Here is a 16,170-nt window from a genome sequence, read left to right as displayed (position 1 = left end):
ATTTATTTTAAAAGATATAATTATTAATATTAAAAATGTTGAAGTGGAAATTCATATATATATATATATATATATATATATATATATATATATATATATATATATATATATATATATATATATATATATATATATATATATATATATATATATATATATATATATATATATATATATATATATATATATATATATATATATATATATAGTTTATTAAGATATTTACATAAAAGACGAATATTATCTTTTATTTAAGAAAAAACTATTATTATTATTATTATTATTATTATTATTATTATTATTATTATCAACATGAATTAATAAATAAAAGCAAATTCTCTTTTTTCTTATGAAAAATTAAATTAATGCAAATTTATTGAGAAGATACTAGCTATGTTTCCTCAAAACATTTTTCTTAAATGCTAAAAAAAAAAGTTAACTAATAAAAGCTTAAATGAATTGAATTCCATGATTGACTAAAAGGATTAAGTTCGACTTCAATTATTTACAGAGTTGGTTTCAGATTATCAATGCAAACTTCCCTAATCTTAATTCACCAAACTTTACTTCTTTTGGTTACAACTCAAAATCAAATTTAGTATATCTCTTGTATTTTGTAAATAAATGAGTTTATTAGACTATATATTATGCTCTAGCCACATGGAAAAAATTAGGAGAATCTACATTATACATTATCTTTCCACAAAAAAGACTTCGTCAAAGAATGAGACGAGAGATATGGCAATGAATCCACATTGAGTTCTGAGAAAATGTGGCATTTCAACAAAATAAAATTGACTCTAGTTGCATTTTCTATCTTTTTGGTGTTATTTAGCATTGATTCATTAAAGGGTTTTAAATGGGTGTCAAAATTGAATTATCAAAGGCTTCAAAAGAAACATTTAAGATCTTACATTTCATTATACAAGGTATCAACAATAATCTTATGCATGCAATTTTGGTTTTGTGCACCCATAGTTTAAGGTTGATTAAGGTTGGATTGATAGTTTTTGTTTTGTACCATGTAGGATGAGGGAAGACACAAGACAATGTCCTATGATAGAGAATTGCACAAATTGTCTACAAGAATTGCAATACAAAGTGATGAAAATTTGGAGAAAGTTGAAGCAAGTCTTGCAAAAGCAAGAGCTTTGATAAAACAAGCATTGTTGAGAACCAATGACATTGTTCCTATTGAGGATTCTCATGATTATGTTCCACAAGGAGACATTTACAAAAATGCCTTTGCTTTTCATAGGTATGATTTTATCTATTGAGGATTCTCATGATTATGTTCCACAAGGAGACATTTACAAAAATGCCTTTGCTTTTCATAGGTATGATTTTATCAACAGAGTTGTCTCAAAATTTTGAAGGCCTGTATAAATTAGTCGCAATTTAATCGTGACAAATTTTAGGTCATTCAAAGACGGTCTTTTTATCAACAATATCAAAGGCTTTAACTTTGATTTTTTCAAACTTATAAATTTCATTCTTTTGAATTGTTATAGGAGTTACCATTTAATGGAGAAGCTATTTAGAATCTATGTGTATGAAGAAGGAGAGCCTCCTCTTTTTCATTATGGTCCTTGCAAGAATATATATTCAACGGAAGGAATATTTATCAGCTTATTGGAAAGCAATACTATGTTTAAAACTCAGAATCCAAATGAAGCTCATGTCTATTTTCTACCGTTTAGCGTTGCTATGATCATTCAGCATCTGTTTCATCCGGTTATTCGCGACAAAGCTGTTCTAGGGAGAACTATTGGTGATTATGTTGATATCATATCACACAAATATGCATTTTGGAATAGAAGTTATGGAGCTGATCATTTCATGCTTTCTTGTCACGATTGGGTAATTTCGATTCGGTTACCAATTACACAGAATCACGTTTTCAGCACGTCCGTGTTTGTTAGACTGATATTTACATTGTTGTGCGCAGGGACCAAGGGCGACGTGGTATGTTAAGGAATTGTATTTCATTGCAATACGGGTACTATGCAATGCGAATATCTCGGAGCATTTCAATCCGAAGAAAGACGCATCGTTTCCTGAAATCAACTTATCAGGAGAAACAAAAGGTTTACTTGGCGGCTATCCGTTGGGAAACAGAACGGTTTTGGCTTTCTTTGCAGGAGGAATGCATGGCAAAATCAGACCAATGATTTTCCAACATTGGGAGAACAAAGACAAAGATGTTTTAGTTTATGAAAAACTTCCTGAGAATGTTTCATATCATGAAACAATGAAGAAGAGTAAATATTGTATTTGTCCAAGTGGCTATGAAGTGGCTAGTCCAAGAATTGTTGAGGCAATTTATGCAGAATGTGTACCTGTTATAATATCGCAGCAATATGTTCTTCCTTTTAGTGATGTTCTTAATTGGGATTCTTTCTCTCTTCAGATTGAAGTTAGTGAAATTCCTAAGCTTAAGGAGATTTTGTTGGGTATATCTGATGAGAAATATAGGAGATTGTATGAAGGTGTTAAGAAAGTGCAAAGACATTTTGTAGTGAATAATCCTCCGAAGCGATACGATGTATTCCATATGATTATTCATTCCATATGGCTTAGGAGATTGAATGTACTTTTGAAATAAATAATATTCGCTATTGGCATTTCAAAATTCGGTTTCACAATTCAAGATCTGAGTTGATATTTGATAACCCAATTACAAAAGTAGAAGACTTTGTTCGTGCAAGTATACGCTTCATTAAATTAAGCTTTAAAATACATATTCAAAAACGCGTGTTTACCTGACGAAAAGTATTCTCCTATTGGTGTTACATTTCTGACTAAGCTTTGCACCTGTTGGCATGGTAGTCGCATCCTTCGTATACTTCTAAACCAGATTGGCCTAACTGAGACTCTTCAAAGCAAGCGCAGCGCTTACTCACCTTCCCGGTCAAAGCCATTTCTATCGGTCTCTGAATCAACCTCGGGTAGCCAACATCACACCATACCTGACCAAAACATGCAAACCTGTGTCAAAATTTGCATTTATGCAGATAGCTTGAATTGATCATTATTTTAGTTTCAACGGCGTATACCTGACCACCCTCGTCTTGACTCCATCTCGAACTGCATGAAGGTTGTTTAGCCTCTTCAATCTTCTGTTTTTCTAGAAGCTGAGCACCTCTCGCAGCCTTTGCTTCAACGCCTTTCAAATATTTTGTAGGATTCCCTTGGCTATCGTAATATCGACCAACTAACTTACCAACATACCTGTATAATCCACTAAACTAATTCAATCCAAGATCAGATTATCAAATTGAAATACATTCCATAGTTAATCACTGCATATCTACCACAATGAGATATAAATCTGAATATTAGAAAAGGGAACTGATTCAGTGAACATCAAATTAATCTTCATTTCTGCAAAAACTACACTTATCAAAATGCATCAACTCAATTATAGAATAAAATGATTAAAAGTTAACACACCAGAAGAGTCCATATTTCAGACTATCCTATCGGACTGGCAGACATCTAAGGACAACGGCAACACTTCCCGGGGTGCCAAAAATTTAATACGTAGAGACATAAGTAACAGTGCAAAGCAGATGCGGAACAGACACATAAGTAGTGATGATATATATTATCCTATCCTTGAGAAAGCGATCATGATTAATGTAACATTAACATCAGACGGTACACTATTATCCTATCCGTCCAAAGCAAGCACAAGAAATCAAAACTTGAAACGAAGTAACAAATTGAAGGAAATATGACTCACGTGTAAGATCTTATGTAGAAATCCCTCCAGTCAACAACACTCTTGACCTGCACGCAGTTTAATTTGGGGTAAGGTTTACAACTATGTTTCAGATTAATTTAGGTAAGACTAATTCAAGAAACCGACACTTCTATACAAATACTCTATTACCTCGGTGCTAGATAGATTGCGCAATGAGTCGGTGAGGCCATCTCCTACATGATCAGCCAAAAAAGAATATTAAGATTAAAACACATACATTCTGATTTCATTTACTTATATAGTATTTCTTAAAACTAATTCACCTGTGAAATTTCCGGAGACAAAAGCGCGAGAAGCATCCCTAAAATGATGATTAAAAAAAAACAAAAAAAAAACATGAGTTGAAAATATGATATTTGATAGGAATGAAAAGAGAAGAAAACATGAAAGGATGTGAGAAGATGCCTTCCAGCAAAGTGATTGTATCCTCCTCCAGAACCATAATGTGATTTTCCCTTTGTAACATCAAAAACAGATCTATAAAGAGATATTAGAGTTAACAAAAATTGAAACAATACCAATTTACAAATTAGATATCAGAGATATACCCAAGAATTCCTAAAAGGATTGGCAACCCTTGATCAGTTCCATTGAACAATGAAAGCTCTTCCGAACTGAACAATCTCTAAACACAAAATATAAAGTCAAAATCATTGACTTACTTAACCTATAACTGTAATTTAGAATTAAAAAAAAGAAAGAATCGTAGTTACCTTTGAGTGTGAAGTGGGAAAGTTGATTGAGAATCTGAGAAGAAGGGCGATGAAGAGGACGAAAAGAGCGATTCCGGAAATAGGAGAGGTTGCTATTGTCTTTAACCACATCGCAAATATTCAGAAACAGACACAGTCACTCAAACTATCTCTCTCCAACGGCTTTAACTTATGATTTGGTTCAGGTTTATTCTTTGTTTCGAACACCTTTTACTTTCTTTTTTTTTTGTTTGTTAATATGTTTTAGGTTTTTTTTTCTTCAATTTCTTGTACATGTGTTAGTATTTATTTAGTATAAATTAAAAAAATATTAATTTATATTTTTTTTATGTATTGAAAAAGTCTTCTCAAATAAAATTAGAAGCATATTAATGGCAGTGCAATTGCTCCATCTATCTCAAAACCGCCGAGAAATAATATTCTGATTTTTGAAAGCTTGAATAGTCCAGATATATCATCAACCATTACCTTGTAAAACTCAACAACTATGATATTTGCGCTGAGCTTCGCAAACAACACATTTTTTGCGTACCAAAATTACTAAAAAAAACTCCTAAAAAGTGGCGTTAGAGTCACCAAATAAACCACCACAACCACAAGTTATGAGATATACATGATTCATCGACCTATATGTATTAACTTTAATTAAGGGGAATGAAGGAGCTTTCTAGGAATAATTTTATGCGATGTAGGCAAATTTACCTCTATCTGAAAACAATGTAACAGTTCCAAAGAACTAAAGTTACCACTTAAAGAAACAACCGATATAATTTTCATTCTGACCACATGAAGGGAATGTACAATATTATCAAACCTGGAATTACTTCGGAAAAACAAAATGATGTGGACAGTGCTAAATCTAGCTAGAACAATAATTTTGAACAAGCTTATTTCTAAAGGACATGACGAATCAGGGCTACCTATTTTAATCAACTTCAAAGATTCATGGTGAAATGAGGGGTGTATGCGGGTTGGGTTGGATCAGGTTTTGCCTAACTCATTATCCAACTCATTCAAATTTCAATAGGTTGGATCCGTCGTCCAACCCGTAATATCATTGTCAAAATCGATCTGAAGCGACTAGTTCATTAATGGGTTGAGTTCGTGGGTTGTGTTTCAAATAAAAAATACATTTTTTATGATTCTTTTTGTCGATTTTAAAAAAAATGTAACACAACTCGTTACAATCATACTCATTTATAACACTCAAATTCAATGAAACACATCATATAATATCTAATAAAATTCATCAACACGACATAACATTTTATAATAGTATAAATTCAACCAGACACGTTATTTTCATAAAATACATAAGTTGGAAATGATACAAAAGAAAATAAGAAACAACCTTCTTAGAATTACGTAAACTCATTGGTCTAGTAGTAATATCGGTGAAGAATAAAGTTTTTTGAAAAAATTATGATTATTAGTGAGATATTAATTTTATATTTTTATTTAAAATAATAATAAAAATAATAAGAAATTACTAAAGTCACATCAATGAGTTGGGTCAATGGATCTGCGGGTTGTAAAACTCAAACCCGTTACCCAAACCAAAATTATACGGGTTGGGTTGGTATACCCATAAATGAATGGGTTCGGATAATTTATGGGTTGGATTGGATCAGCGGGTTCGTGGGTCTATCTCCACCATCAACACCCCTAGAAATGACACTTTAAGAACAAACGTTTAGTTATTTCAAAACTTTTAATGAAAATTATTAGTAAAATAAATTATATATGAAACTCTGAAAGAAAAAAGATAACACCAAAATTTATATATATATATATATATATATATATATATATATATATATATATATATATATATATATATATATATATATATATATATATATATATATATATATATATATATATATATATATATATATATATATATATTATATCAGTAAAATTTATAAATAAATTTTCGTACTGGAATTAGAAATGAAGTAACGATCAGAGATAATGGTGCGTATGCGTTTCCGATGCGACAAAGAAAGGGTTGACCTGCAAGGTTAACACTCTAACGCTCAAGTCAATATGTCAAAGAAAAAAATGAATTAAAATTGAATTTGAAACTGAATTCTTGAATTGGTGCTCTATATATATAATGGAGAGGAAATAATGAATGGTTATTTGTTAGGCATAGATTGCGGAGAGTCATTGGATGCATATGAAGTTTGGATCCTATATATTCATCAGTAGGATAGTTCTCATGCACTATGAAAATTCTGGGAGGATTGCAGCTCCTGCATAGTGGTAGGTCAGAACGAATATGGCCGGTCCAGAACAGTTGCTCTCCAAGTCCTTGCTTATGTGTGGTAAGGCAAAGATTTTTCGTATTAGTCTCGGTTGTCGACCGCTCTCTCATTTATCTTGGAAGAGCAAAAGTGAATGTTTCAGTTTTTTAGGGATTCAAGCCTTTAATGCTTCATACTTCAAACATTTTTCGGAGGAACCCTTATTATGACCCTTGAGAACTGAAACACTTGAGTGTTGCGTTTGAGTTATTTGAAACGTTTAATATAGTATACTTCTTTTGCATGCTAGCATACGATTCTTGAAGAGTCAGCTTCGCATTTATTTTAGTTGTTTTTTCCTGTTTGTTGTTATCTCCATTCCTTTTGATATTATGCTTTCTTGTATCTAAAAAAATTAGTGTATCATGAGTAAAAAATCATAGAGAAGTGCTAAAAAAATCCGAGAAGAATGCTCAATCTTCATGGGTGGAATCTGTTTATTCTTCAATTATTTATGTATTTGCCAGAGAGGATAATCTTGATGGAGTCTTTCTTGAGGTTGATCTATCTTTGGATTGGGGTGTCTTGACCCCTAGCAAAAATGACAGAATATGCAGTGAGTATGATGATTGCACCATTCCTTTTTGTGAACGCACCTTCTCGGTCACGAGTCTTCGCCTACCATTCAATGCTTTTGAGATAGAAGTTCTTAAGCATCCGGACGTGGATCCGTCGCAACTTATTTTAATAAATTGGGTATATGTGTAAGTCTTCTAGTAATGGTGTGAATATTTGAAGGGGACGCCTTCTTTGACCCTTTTTTAGCATCTTTTCTGATCTCATTGTGGCCCTACGACTCAAACGCAGGGTAGATGATCAGTTTCTCTGGTGCCAAATCCTCAAGGCTTCATGGCTTTTTCTGAGAGCTTGCAATAGTTTAAAGATCAATTATTTCTAGTTACCCTTATCCAGCTATAAGCTCATGGAATAATCCGTGTTGTTAGAGACGGAGCAAGGGGTCAATGTGATGAGTTATTTCCCAAGTACTAGGCCGAGAGTCATTTCCTCATGTGAACTACGTTATATGTATACAAAGAGGATGACATTTTCCAGGAAGAGTTGTATCATAAGAAGTGTCTGATGAGTTTCATCAATGATCTGAGTTATTTCAACGGTGGTGTTCATCTGGAGGAGACTGACCAGAAACACTTGAAACGCCTTATTGATAGCCTTTTGATGATGAAGCCCTATACTAGGGAAGAAAGAAAAATCATTTTTGGTAAGTCCTGAAAGCTCTTGGCTTCTTTGCTTTATTTGCTTACTCTTGGTGTGTTTACCTTGGTAATTATTGCGTGAAGACTCAATGAAGAATGAAGTAGTGCTTCAACTTTTAAGGTGGGAATATGGCCAGGAGGAACTATAGCTGACCCATCCACTACTTTGGAGCCTTATTGAAGTGTTTCTACTCTGAATACTCTTCAGAAGCCGTATAGTGTTTTGAATCTTCTGGCCCTTCTATTGTTGATAAGGTCGGGCCCATAATCCTTTAAAGAACGTCGGCTTCATCCTTCACAAGAGGATTGCTTGTATTTTGACAATATGTCCGAGTGTGCCCTATAGGAAGAACTGGAAACACTAGCGCAGTAGACTCGGTACGCCTCTGGTGTTTTGGCCTTCAGTGGAACCGATCATTGAGACGATATTTGGTTCGACCATAACTTGAGGAAAAGTATCGAATGAAAGAAAGTGTGTGTAATCAGGCACCTCGGCAGGAGACGTACCAATAGGAAATACATATATCTTTCACCTCTCTTATTGGGATAAAAGACGTTTTGCTCCCCCGTAATCTCCCTAGTTCTCTTGTTGACCAGATGAATCTTCTGGTAAGGAGAATAGCAACGATAAACAAGTCTCTAGCTTCTACCCGAGACACTTTAAAGTCCACTCAAGCATTTCTTTCCGTAGATCAGGAAGAGCTAGAGTCTTTGCGGCTTGAGAATGCTTTTTCGACTCCACACTTAGCCGATTGTACGACTGCCAACCTTGGGGCAGTTTCTCAATCTTTTGAGAATGCCTTATAGCAAATGGATCATTTTCACCATCCTCTACGTGTTTCAAGGGAAGAGGTTCAACCAGATTAAATGCTCACAAATCATCGCCCATTCCTAGTAGAGATTTGTGATAATTAAGTTCCCAAAAATTTCAAACCATGATTATTAGTGTTGTTCTATGGTAAGAGCAATCTCTAAAAGCATGTAATCTTCATCAACACCCAGATGGTTATACTTGGAGTAGACAAATCCCTAAAATGAAAGTTGATGGTTGGAACATTCAAAGCGGCAACCCTCGAGCAACCAGGATCTAACAAGAAATATGGTTCACCACTTTTCGTCTAACAAACACATATTGGTTTCCACTCCAAGCCTATATAATGTTCGACGAGGTCATTTCAAGTCCTTACGCAAATATTTGTCTAGATTTAATAAGGAGATCGTCAAGGTCGCCAATGCAAACCAAGAGATATTCCTTGGAACTTTCCATAACGACCTCAAGGTTGGGCACTTCAAAGAATCCTCGGTCCAAAAGTCGACAACTTCATGGATGAGATTATGGAAAAGTATAATTCAATATCAAAGGAGAAGAAAACAACTCTGAAAAAAGAACCCGATATGGAAGAGAGATGTGGCGAAAAGTATGAAGTGTGGGGCCATCAGAGGAATCAAAATTGAATACCATTTCAATAAAAGTTTTCATTCAAGCCTTCCATAAATCTTCGAGAGCATTTCACCATGTTGAATGCCAGGAGAGAATGGTTCCTCGAAGAAGTTTATCACACCAAGGCGTTTCCGAACCTCTTTCCCCAGGGGAGACATAATGGGGAACGGGCTTGAAAGATGGTACAAGTATCATAGGATAAATGGCTACCACATACATGATTGCCACCACCTGAAACGGCAAATAAAGAAGTTAATCCAAGAGGGCCTCCTACATAGATATGTGTTAGGTAAATCCCAGAACCGAGAAAAAAAAGGCACCGCCTATGAGGACTTATCTCCAAAATACATCCCCATCTAGGAGAAGTCAAAGTTAGGCATAAAGGCATGAGCTCGGCCTTGCGACCTTGATTTGAATATGATAACAAAAGCTTTTACATGAAGAGGAGTGACTAGCTTGTCATGGAAGAGATATGCATGTCAGATAATTCACACTGTCGATATCTCGCCTACTAGAAAAACTGTCTCTTCACCAGAAATCATCTTTTTCGGCATAGATGCAATGTGGATCTTACCCCCCAAGAATCACCTCATGGTGATAAGCATTCAAATTCAAAGTTGGAAAGTCGAAAGAAAGATAGATCTCGGCAGTTTGGATGTGACCTTTACTAGGATATGTTCAAAGGTTTGAAAATATATCTTGAATACCTTCAACCTTTTAAGGGTTCGCTAGTCAGTTTTTCGAGATAACAAATGCATATTCGAGATATGTCTTGATGTTGAAAATGTTTGGAAGAGGAAAAAATGTCAATGCCATAAAGTTAAGATATTTTATGGTGAATGCCTCTTCATCATATAATATCATCCTCATAGATCACACACTTAACGCCTTAGGGGTTATCTTATCCACTTTATTCCTATAAATGAAATAATCCTTGGACAATGGGCGTGTCATCATGAATAAAGGCAATAAGAAAATTGCAAGAAAATTTACCATGATAACTTAAGGCTCAAGAGAAGGAGGATGAGACGTCTTCATACGTCGCCCACTGGGTCAACTACGTTGATTTAGAGGCCATGGCCAATTTACTAGAAGACTTGTTAATGCCAATGAAATATTTAAAGATAACACATATAGGTCCTCAGAGTCACTAAACCACTCAGATTGGGATATCATTAACCAAAAACGAAGAGTTCAATGTTATCCAGTTACTGTAAAATGAACATAAATTTATTCGCATTGACGCCCTTTGGTATGCCCATAATAGACTCGGGCATAGTGTGTCTACATCTCAGTATTATAATTGGGTTCAAGAAAGTTGCCTAGAAGAAGTGCAATGAATGTGAAGACAATATACTAATTATCTTAGAAGAGGTAAACAAGTTGAAAGATGTAAGATTTATAAAGGAGATTAGATACTCGACCTGGTTGGCAAACACAATGATGGTGAATAAGACAGTAGATAAGTGAAGTATGTGTGTGGATTTCATTGACCTCAATAAAGCATGTCCCAAGGACCCATATCAGTTGTCAAGTATCGATGGTTTAATTTATAGGGCCTCGGGTTTTTGTATCTTGAGCTTCACGAATGGCTACTCGGATTTAACAAAATAAGGATCTGCTTGATGCCCTAAAAACCAAATTTATGACCAATCGCAACAACTATTATTAGGAAGCCATGCCATTTAGTTTGAAGAATGTCGAGGGAGACTTATCATAGGTTTATGGATGTTGTTTTCTTCAAACATATAAGTAAGAACCTATAAGTCTATATTGATGACAAGATGATCAAGACCCCTGGTGAAGGGAAACATGTTGATGACCTAAGAGAAAACCTGGAATTCGTGAAAAGGTATAATATTCCCGTAAACCTCAAGAAATTCTATTTTTGAGTGCAAGCCGGAAGGTTCATAGTTTTCATGCTAACCATGGGAGGAATTGAAGCAAATCCAAGCAAGTATTAGGTGATCATTTACATGAGAAGTCTGACCTCCATAAAAGATGTTCAATAGTTAAGTGGCAAGATAACAACATTATCCTATTCCTTGTCATGCTCGAGTGCCGATCTATTAATTTCTTTGCAACCATGAGGAAAATAGAGAAATTTCAATGGATAAAAGAGTGTGAGAAAGGTGTTTCAAGAGATGCAGAACTTTATGGCAGCCCTTATGGTGCTTATCTTCCCTAATAGAGGAAATCTTTTATATTTGTACATGTCACCCGTCGATGGTCCAATACCCCAAGAATTTGGCCTTGGTACAAGAGGAATATAAAGAGGAGAAATCAATATATTTCGTGAGTAAGGTCTTTAAGGGGGCAAATTGCACTACAAGAAGACAATTCGACATGCCTTAACAATAACTGTTATGATAAGGAAATTACGACCTTATTTAAAAAAAACATATTATGTAGAAATTTCCAAGATCGTGTGACTATATAAGTCTGTCGAATTACTATCTGTAAGAACATAGTCTATCGTGTAGTTTTAAAAGATATCGAATCCACATGGACTAGTAATCAAACTAATGTTATCTATCGATGCTATGTAAAGCTAAGGCGAATGATTTCTTTGATTAAACGAATAAAAACTGAAACTAGAGTTAACTTAGAAAATAAGATAATAAAGAGAGATAAATCGAAATATGGATTCCGTGCACCTCAGGGACTCTACAACAGATTGACTCAGACTTACGGTTAAATCGTGTTCAGTAGAAAATATAAGTTTAAAGACTAAACCTCACACTCTCGCGCTATTGAATAAAGCCATGATTCCTAACCATGAGATTTTGATCTCTCTCGCCCATTTTAATTAAGAAAAGTATTTTGAAAACTGAATAAGTCATAATCGATGCCTAAAACACTCCCGCCCTCTTTAGGATTGATGCCCCGTTCCTACTATGTGGTTCGACCCCCACGCTCTCGCAGTGCAGGCTCGAACCTTAATTGATTCTCACTCTCATGACAAATCGTATTAATTTTAAATTGGAAACAAATACCAAAATAGAATTTAATAAAGTTCTTAAACCAATTTCATTACCGAGTCCCGTCGGAAACGACGGTCCTCACAAACCGGACTCAAAACGTTTTAGTTAGACATGAACTTAATTGAAAACAACTTAAACATAGTAATTGCAATTGAAAACATCATGCTTAAACACTTATAGAATGTGATAACAGTAAAAATAAAGAAATATAATAAAGAACCTATAAATGCGGGAAAATAAATGCGAGACTGAAAGTAAAAACGAAACTAGAATAACTTCAATTAAAACGGCAAGATTGTTAATCCAAGAGTACAAACAAACCCTAAAACTAGTTTGTGGTAATCTCTCAATTGAGTGATTATCACTTGAAAATATAATTTATGTTCAAACTAAACCGACAGTGTTTCGCCTCTATCTCCGAATGTCGAAAACTAGGTACAAGAGTGTCTTATATATAACTATATCACTGTGAAACATCTTCATTCACGTTCCAAGGTAGTTGAGGAAAAGTAGGGAAGTGGGAAGGAGTGAGTCCAACCCACTTCCACGCATTATATTACTGCGGGCAGGTGGCGGTCGCCACAAGGCTCATGGCGGTCTCCATGAGCTTTAATGAATGGGATGACGTGTTCTGGTGCCATGGCGGACGCCATAAGGCCATGGCGAACTCCATGCACCAGAATGCTGCATTTCTGCACTTTTTTTCACCATTTCGCTCCCTTTTCCGCTTCATACACGCATATGCTCTGTAATCAACAAGTATCTGAAACACAGACAGAACAAGATGTAGCAGTGACAAAACATAGTAAAATAATGGTAAATAACATGTGAAACGAGTCTAAAAACATGATGTGTTTTCACGCTATCACCCAACAATTTTGGCCTTGGTACAAGAGGAATACAAAGAGGAAAAGTCAATATATTTCGTCAGTAAGGTCTTTAAGGGGGCAAATTACACTACCAGAAGACAATTTGACATGCCTTAACAATAATTGTTATGATAAGGAAATTACGACCTTATTTCCAAGAAAGCATATTATGTAGAAATTTCATTAGTGTTTGGATATCTCCCTAAAGCATAAGCATATATCGCACCCCAGAATGGCAAATAACTCGATAAGATCACCCACATTTCTCCCTGTTTTGCTCAACTAGGTTAGATCATAACCCATTATAATAAGGGCCTCGCCTGTCCAGTACAAAGGGAACCTATAAGTTCAATCATCTTCATACATAACCTCTAGATACCAGGAATTACCCCTGACTCATACAAACTTATCTTTCTAGTGTTTGTAGTTAGATGTATAAGGAAAGAGAAAAGCTCTCCTGAGGATGCTCATTGAGACTTATCTGCCTCTGCTAACTACCTTGGTCTTATAGAAAGAAATAAAATACCCTCTTTAGGAGTAATGTTGAGACCCCAATAAAGGATCTTGTAATCCTGAATAAACACTTATGTGTTCATATGTAGTGAGGAAGGGGTGACATTAATAATCTTCAAGATCTCAAATTAAAGAATGGAGAAAGGGATACCGACCCCGAAGTCCATGATCATCCTAGTGTAGAAATAAAAATATTTTTCCTCCACCCCCTAAGGCCGTTGCATGAAAATCTTTTCTCATGGAAAACAAGGTTCCAAAATCACATCAACCTCGTTCTTGGTGTTGGATACCTCTAGGTCTACCCGAAAATCTTGAATCCAATTTTCTTAGAGGAATATCGAGTATATGTTTATGGTCTATTCACAAAAAGAGCATGGGTTAGAAACTCCAAGCGCAATGGGAGATTTAGTTAAACATGAGGAATAATATATTGAGTCAATATCATTATCATTAGGCAATCCACTCCATGAACTATCATTGGACGAGCTCTCAGAATTACCAAATTTCTATGTCTCAAAAAACTAAGATCTATTGTCCTCGTACCCATTTTGATATTCGTAACATTTACTCCATAACTCACACAACACGCCTTCATTATGAGACTCAACGAGCCTCCTAAATTAGTGAAACTCTTGAATAAACACCATAAAAGAGGAAAGGAAATACGTTGAGGAAATATGGTATTACATAACTTCGTGAGATTTTGTTAAAGATTTGAAACTTGGAGGATAGAATGAAGTAGAAAATCTTGCTGAAAGCCTGGGAGGTGAAGAGAAAAAACGAGAGAAATGTGAGACGTTGGAACCTACTTAAAGGATTTGAATGGCAGACAAAGTGGCATTTGCAGTTAATGTTATCTAATTAGGGTTGTAGAAAATAAAGGTAGGTTATGAGTGACTCATATATCTATGAAGTTTAGCCATCATCAAAATTAGAGGAAGGGAAACAACCAAACGACCAACAAACGTTGGCCGACCGCAATCCAAGGTTACCACATCATGAGAAATTAGAGTAAACTCGCTTGAAAAATGAATTCCATCAAGACACACCGGTTAATGGTTGACTAGTCTCGGGAAAATAATTCGCCCTTATACGACTTATGCTTAAGGGATTGTGTATATGCCCGGATTTTTAATTGGCCTTCGGAAATCACTTTTCCCTTACACGACTCATGCTACAGAGACTATGTGCATCTCTAGGTTTTCGGCAGGCCTTAGAAAAACACTTATCTCTTACGCGATTTATGCTTGAGGGGATGTGTTCATGTCTGATCTCTTAGGTCGGGTTCATGAACATATCATATTCAACCTGGAACCAGTGAAGTTTGCCCAATTTAAGTTATATATATATATATATATATATATATATATATATATATATATATATATATATATATATATATATATATATATATATATATATATATATATATATATATATATATATATATATATATAAGGTGTGACTGGATTAAAACAACTAATGGGTTAGATTGGCTATATCGTCCCAAGTCTAGTGCATACAATATCGGACTAAGATATACTCCCTCCGTTCTTTTTTAAGTGTCATTTTTTGACTTTTGACTCATTTAAAAATTATTGTTACTTTTCAAACAATAATTCTTTTTTACCTATAATACCCTTAATAAACATTCATTCACGATGCACTAGATTATTTGATTATGGCTTTAGTAGTCTTCATTAATAGAGTTATGATTGGTCTAATTTTACAAACACAGATATTTATGAACATGCAAATTAGACTATTGGAAAAAAAAACTTTCATGATTCAATTATTATTAATAATGAAAATTTATATATGAAAAGTTTTAAATAAAAGGAATAAATTTAAAAGAAAAAATAGGTTATACTAAAATTGTTTTTGTCTTCGTATATCAATACAATGTAATATCAGGGAGATTCAAAGTAGGGTGAGAGTGTGGTTCAACTAATTTAAATTAGTTGAACTAAAGGTTAAAACTAGTTGGAGGTACAATGTTTAAGTGTTAATTGAGGTGTAAATATATATTAGTGATCAACAACTAATACCCTCTCATGAAATAATAATAATAATAATAATAATAATAAAATAATATAAAAAACGATTAATGTCAATCGATACATAATTAAAATTTGATTCTAACAATGATTATATTGACTCAAACATAATCCTAAATTAGATAAAACACAAGATGTAATAAAGATGATATATAATATAAATAATACCGATTTGATCCAAAAACAAATAACATATACATAAATTTTTATTATTTTAAAAAAAGAATTAATTAATAATATTTTTTTAGTTATAAGACAAAAATAACATAACTCTCAAGATCTACAAATCACATACATCTTACAA

At 34.1% G+C, this 16,170-nt stretch overlaps 2 protein-coding genes across 2 annotated transcripts; one reads left to right on the top strand and one right to left on the bottom strand.

The window, feature by feature from the left end:
- Positions 1–699: 699 nt before the first annotated feature.
- On the top strand, positions 700–2,626 carry LOC127083396 (probable glycosyltransferase At3g07620). Its single transcript, XM_051023708.1, has 4 exons — positions 700–929; positions 1,029–1,258; positions 1,512–1,860; positions 1,949–2,626. The coding sequence occupies exons 1-4, from the start codon at positions 771–773 to the stop codon at positions 2,603–2,605; spliced, it is 1,395 nt and encodes a 464-aa protein (XP_050879665.1). The 5' UTR covers positions 700–770; the 3' UTR covers positions 2,606–2,626.
- Positions 2,592–4,730, bottom strand: LOC127083394 (membrane-associated progesterone-binding protein 4). The gene is made up of 8 exons (XM_051023707.1): positions 4,480–4,730; positions 4,315–4,391; positions 4,172–4,243; positions 4,030–4,067; positions 3,896–3,939; positions 3,746–3,792; positions 3,057–3,231; positions 2,592–2,969 (listed from the first exon to the last, which is right to left on the bottom strand). The coding sequence occupies exons 1-8, from the start codon at positions 4,588–4,590 to the stop codon at positions 2,802–2,804; spliced, it is 732 nt and encodes a 243-aa protein (XP_050879664.1). The 5' UTR covers positions 4,591–4,730; the 3' UTR covers positions 2,592–2,801.
- Between the last annotated feature and the right edge of the window lie 11,440 nt (positions 4,731–16,170).

Source organism: Lathyrus oleraceus, chromosome 5, assembly GCF_024323335.1.
Source record: "Lathyrus oleraceus cultivar Zhongwan6 chromosome 5, CAAS_Psat_ZW6_1.0, whole genome shotgun sequence".
NCBI classification, from domain to species: Eukaryota; Viridiplantae; Streptophyta; class Magnoliopsida; order Fabales; family Fabaceae; genus Lathyrus; species Lathyrus oleraceus.
The sequence above is the reverse complement of the archived record's forward strand: the minus strand, read 5'-3'. Positions and strand labels throughout refer to the sequence as shown.

Excerpts from the sequence above, each read along its gene's own strand:
- LOC127083394 (XM_051023707.1), bottom strand. The coding sequence starts at position 4,590 with ATGTGGTTAAAGACAATAGCAACCTCTCCTATTTCCGGAATCGCTCTT. Across the intron at positions 4,392-4,479 it reads TTCCCACTTCACACTCAAAG|AGATTGTTCAGTTCGGAAGA; the intron begins GTAACTACGATT and ends TTTTGTGTTTAG. Across the intron at positions 4,244-4,314 it reads ATCCTTTTAGGAATTCTTGG|ATCTGTTTTTGATGTTACAA; the intron begins GTATATCTCTGA and ends ATCTCTTTATAG.
- LOC127083396 (XM_051023708.1), top strand. The coding sequence starts at position 771 with ATGTGGCATTTCAACAAAATAAAATTGACTCTAGTTGCATTTTCTATC. Across the intron at positions 930-1,028 it reads CTTACATTTCATTATACAAG|GATGAGGGAAGACACAAGAC; the intron begins GTATCAACAATA and ends TGTACCATGTAG. Across the intron at positions 1,259-1,511 it reads AATGCCTTTGCTTTTCATAG|GAGTTACCATTTAATGGAGA; the intron begins GTATGATTTTAT and ends GAATTGTTATAG.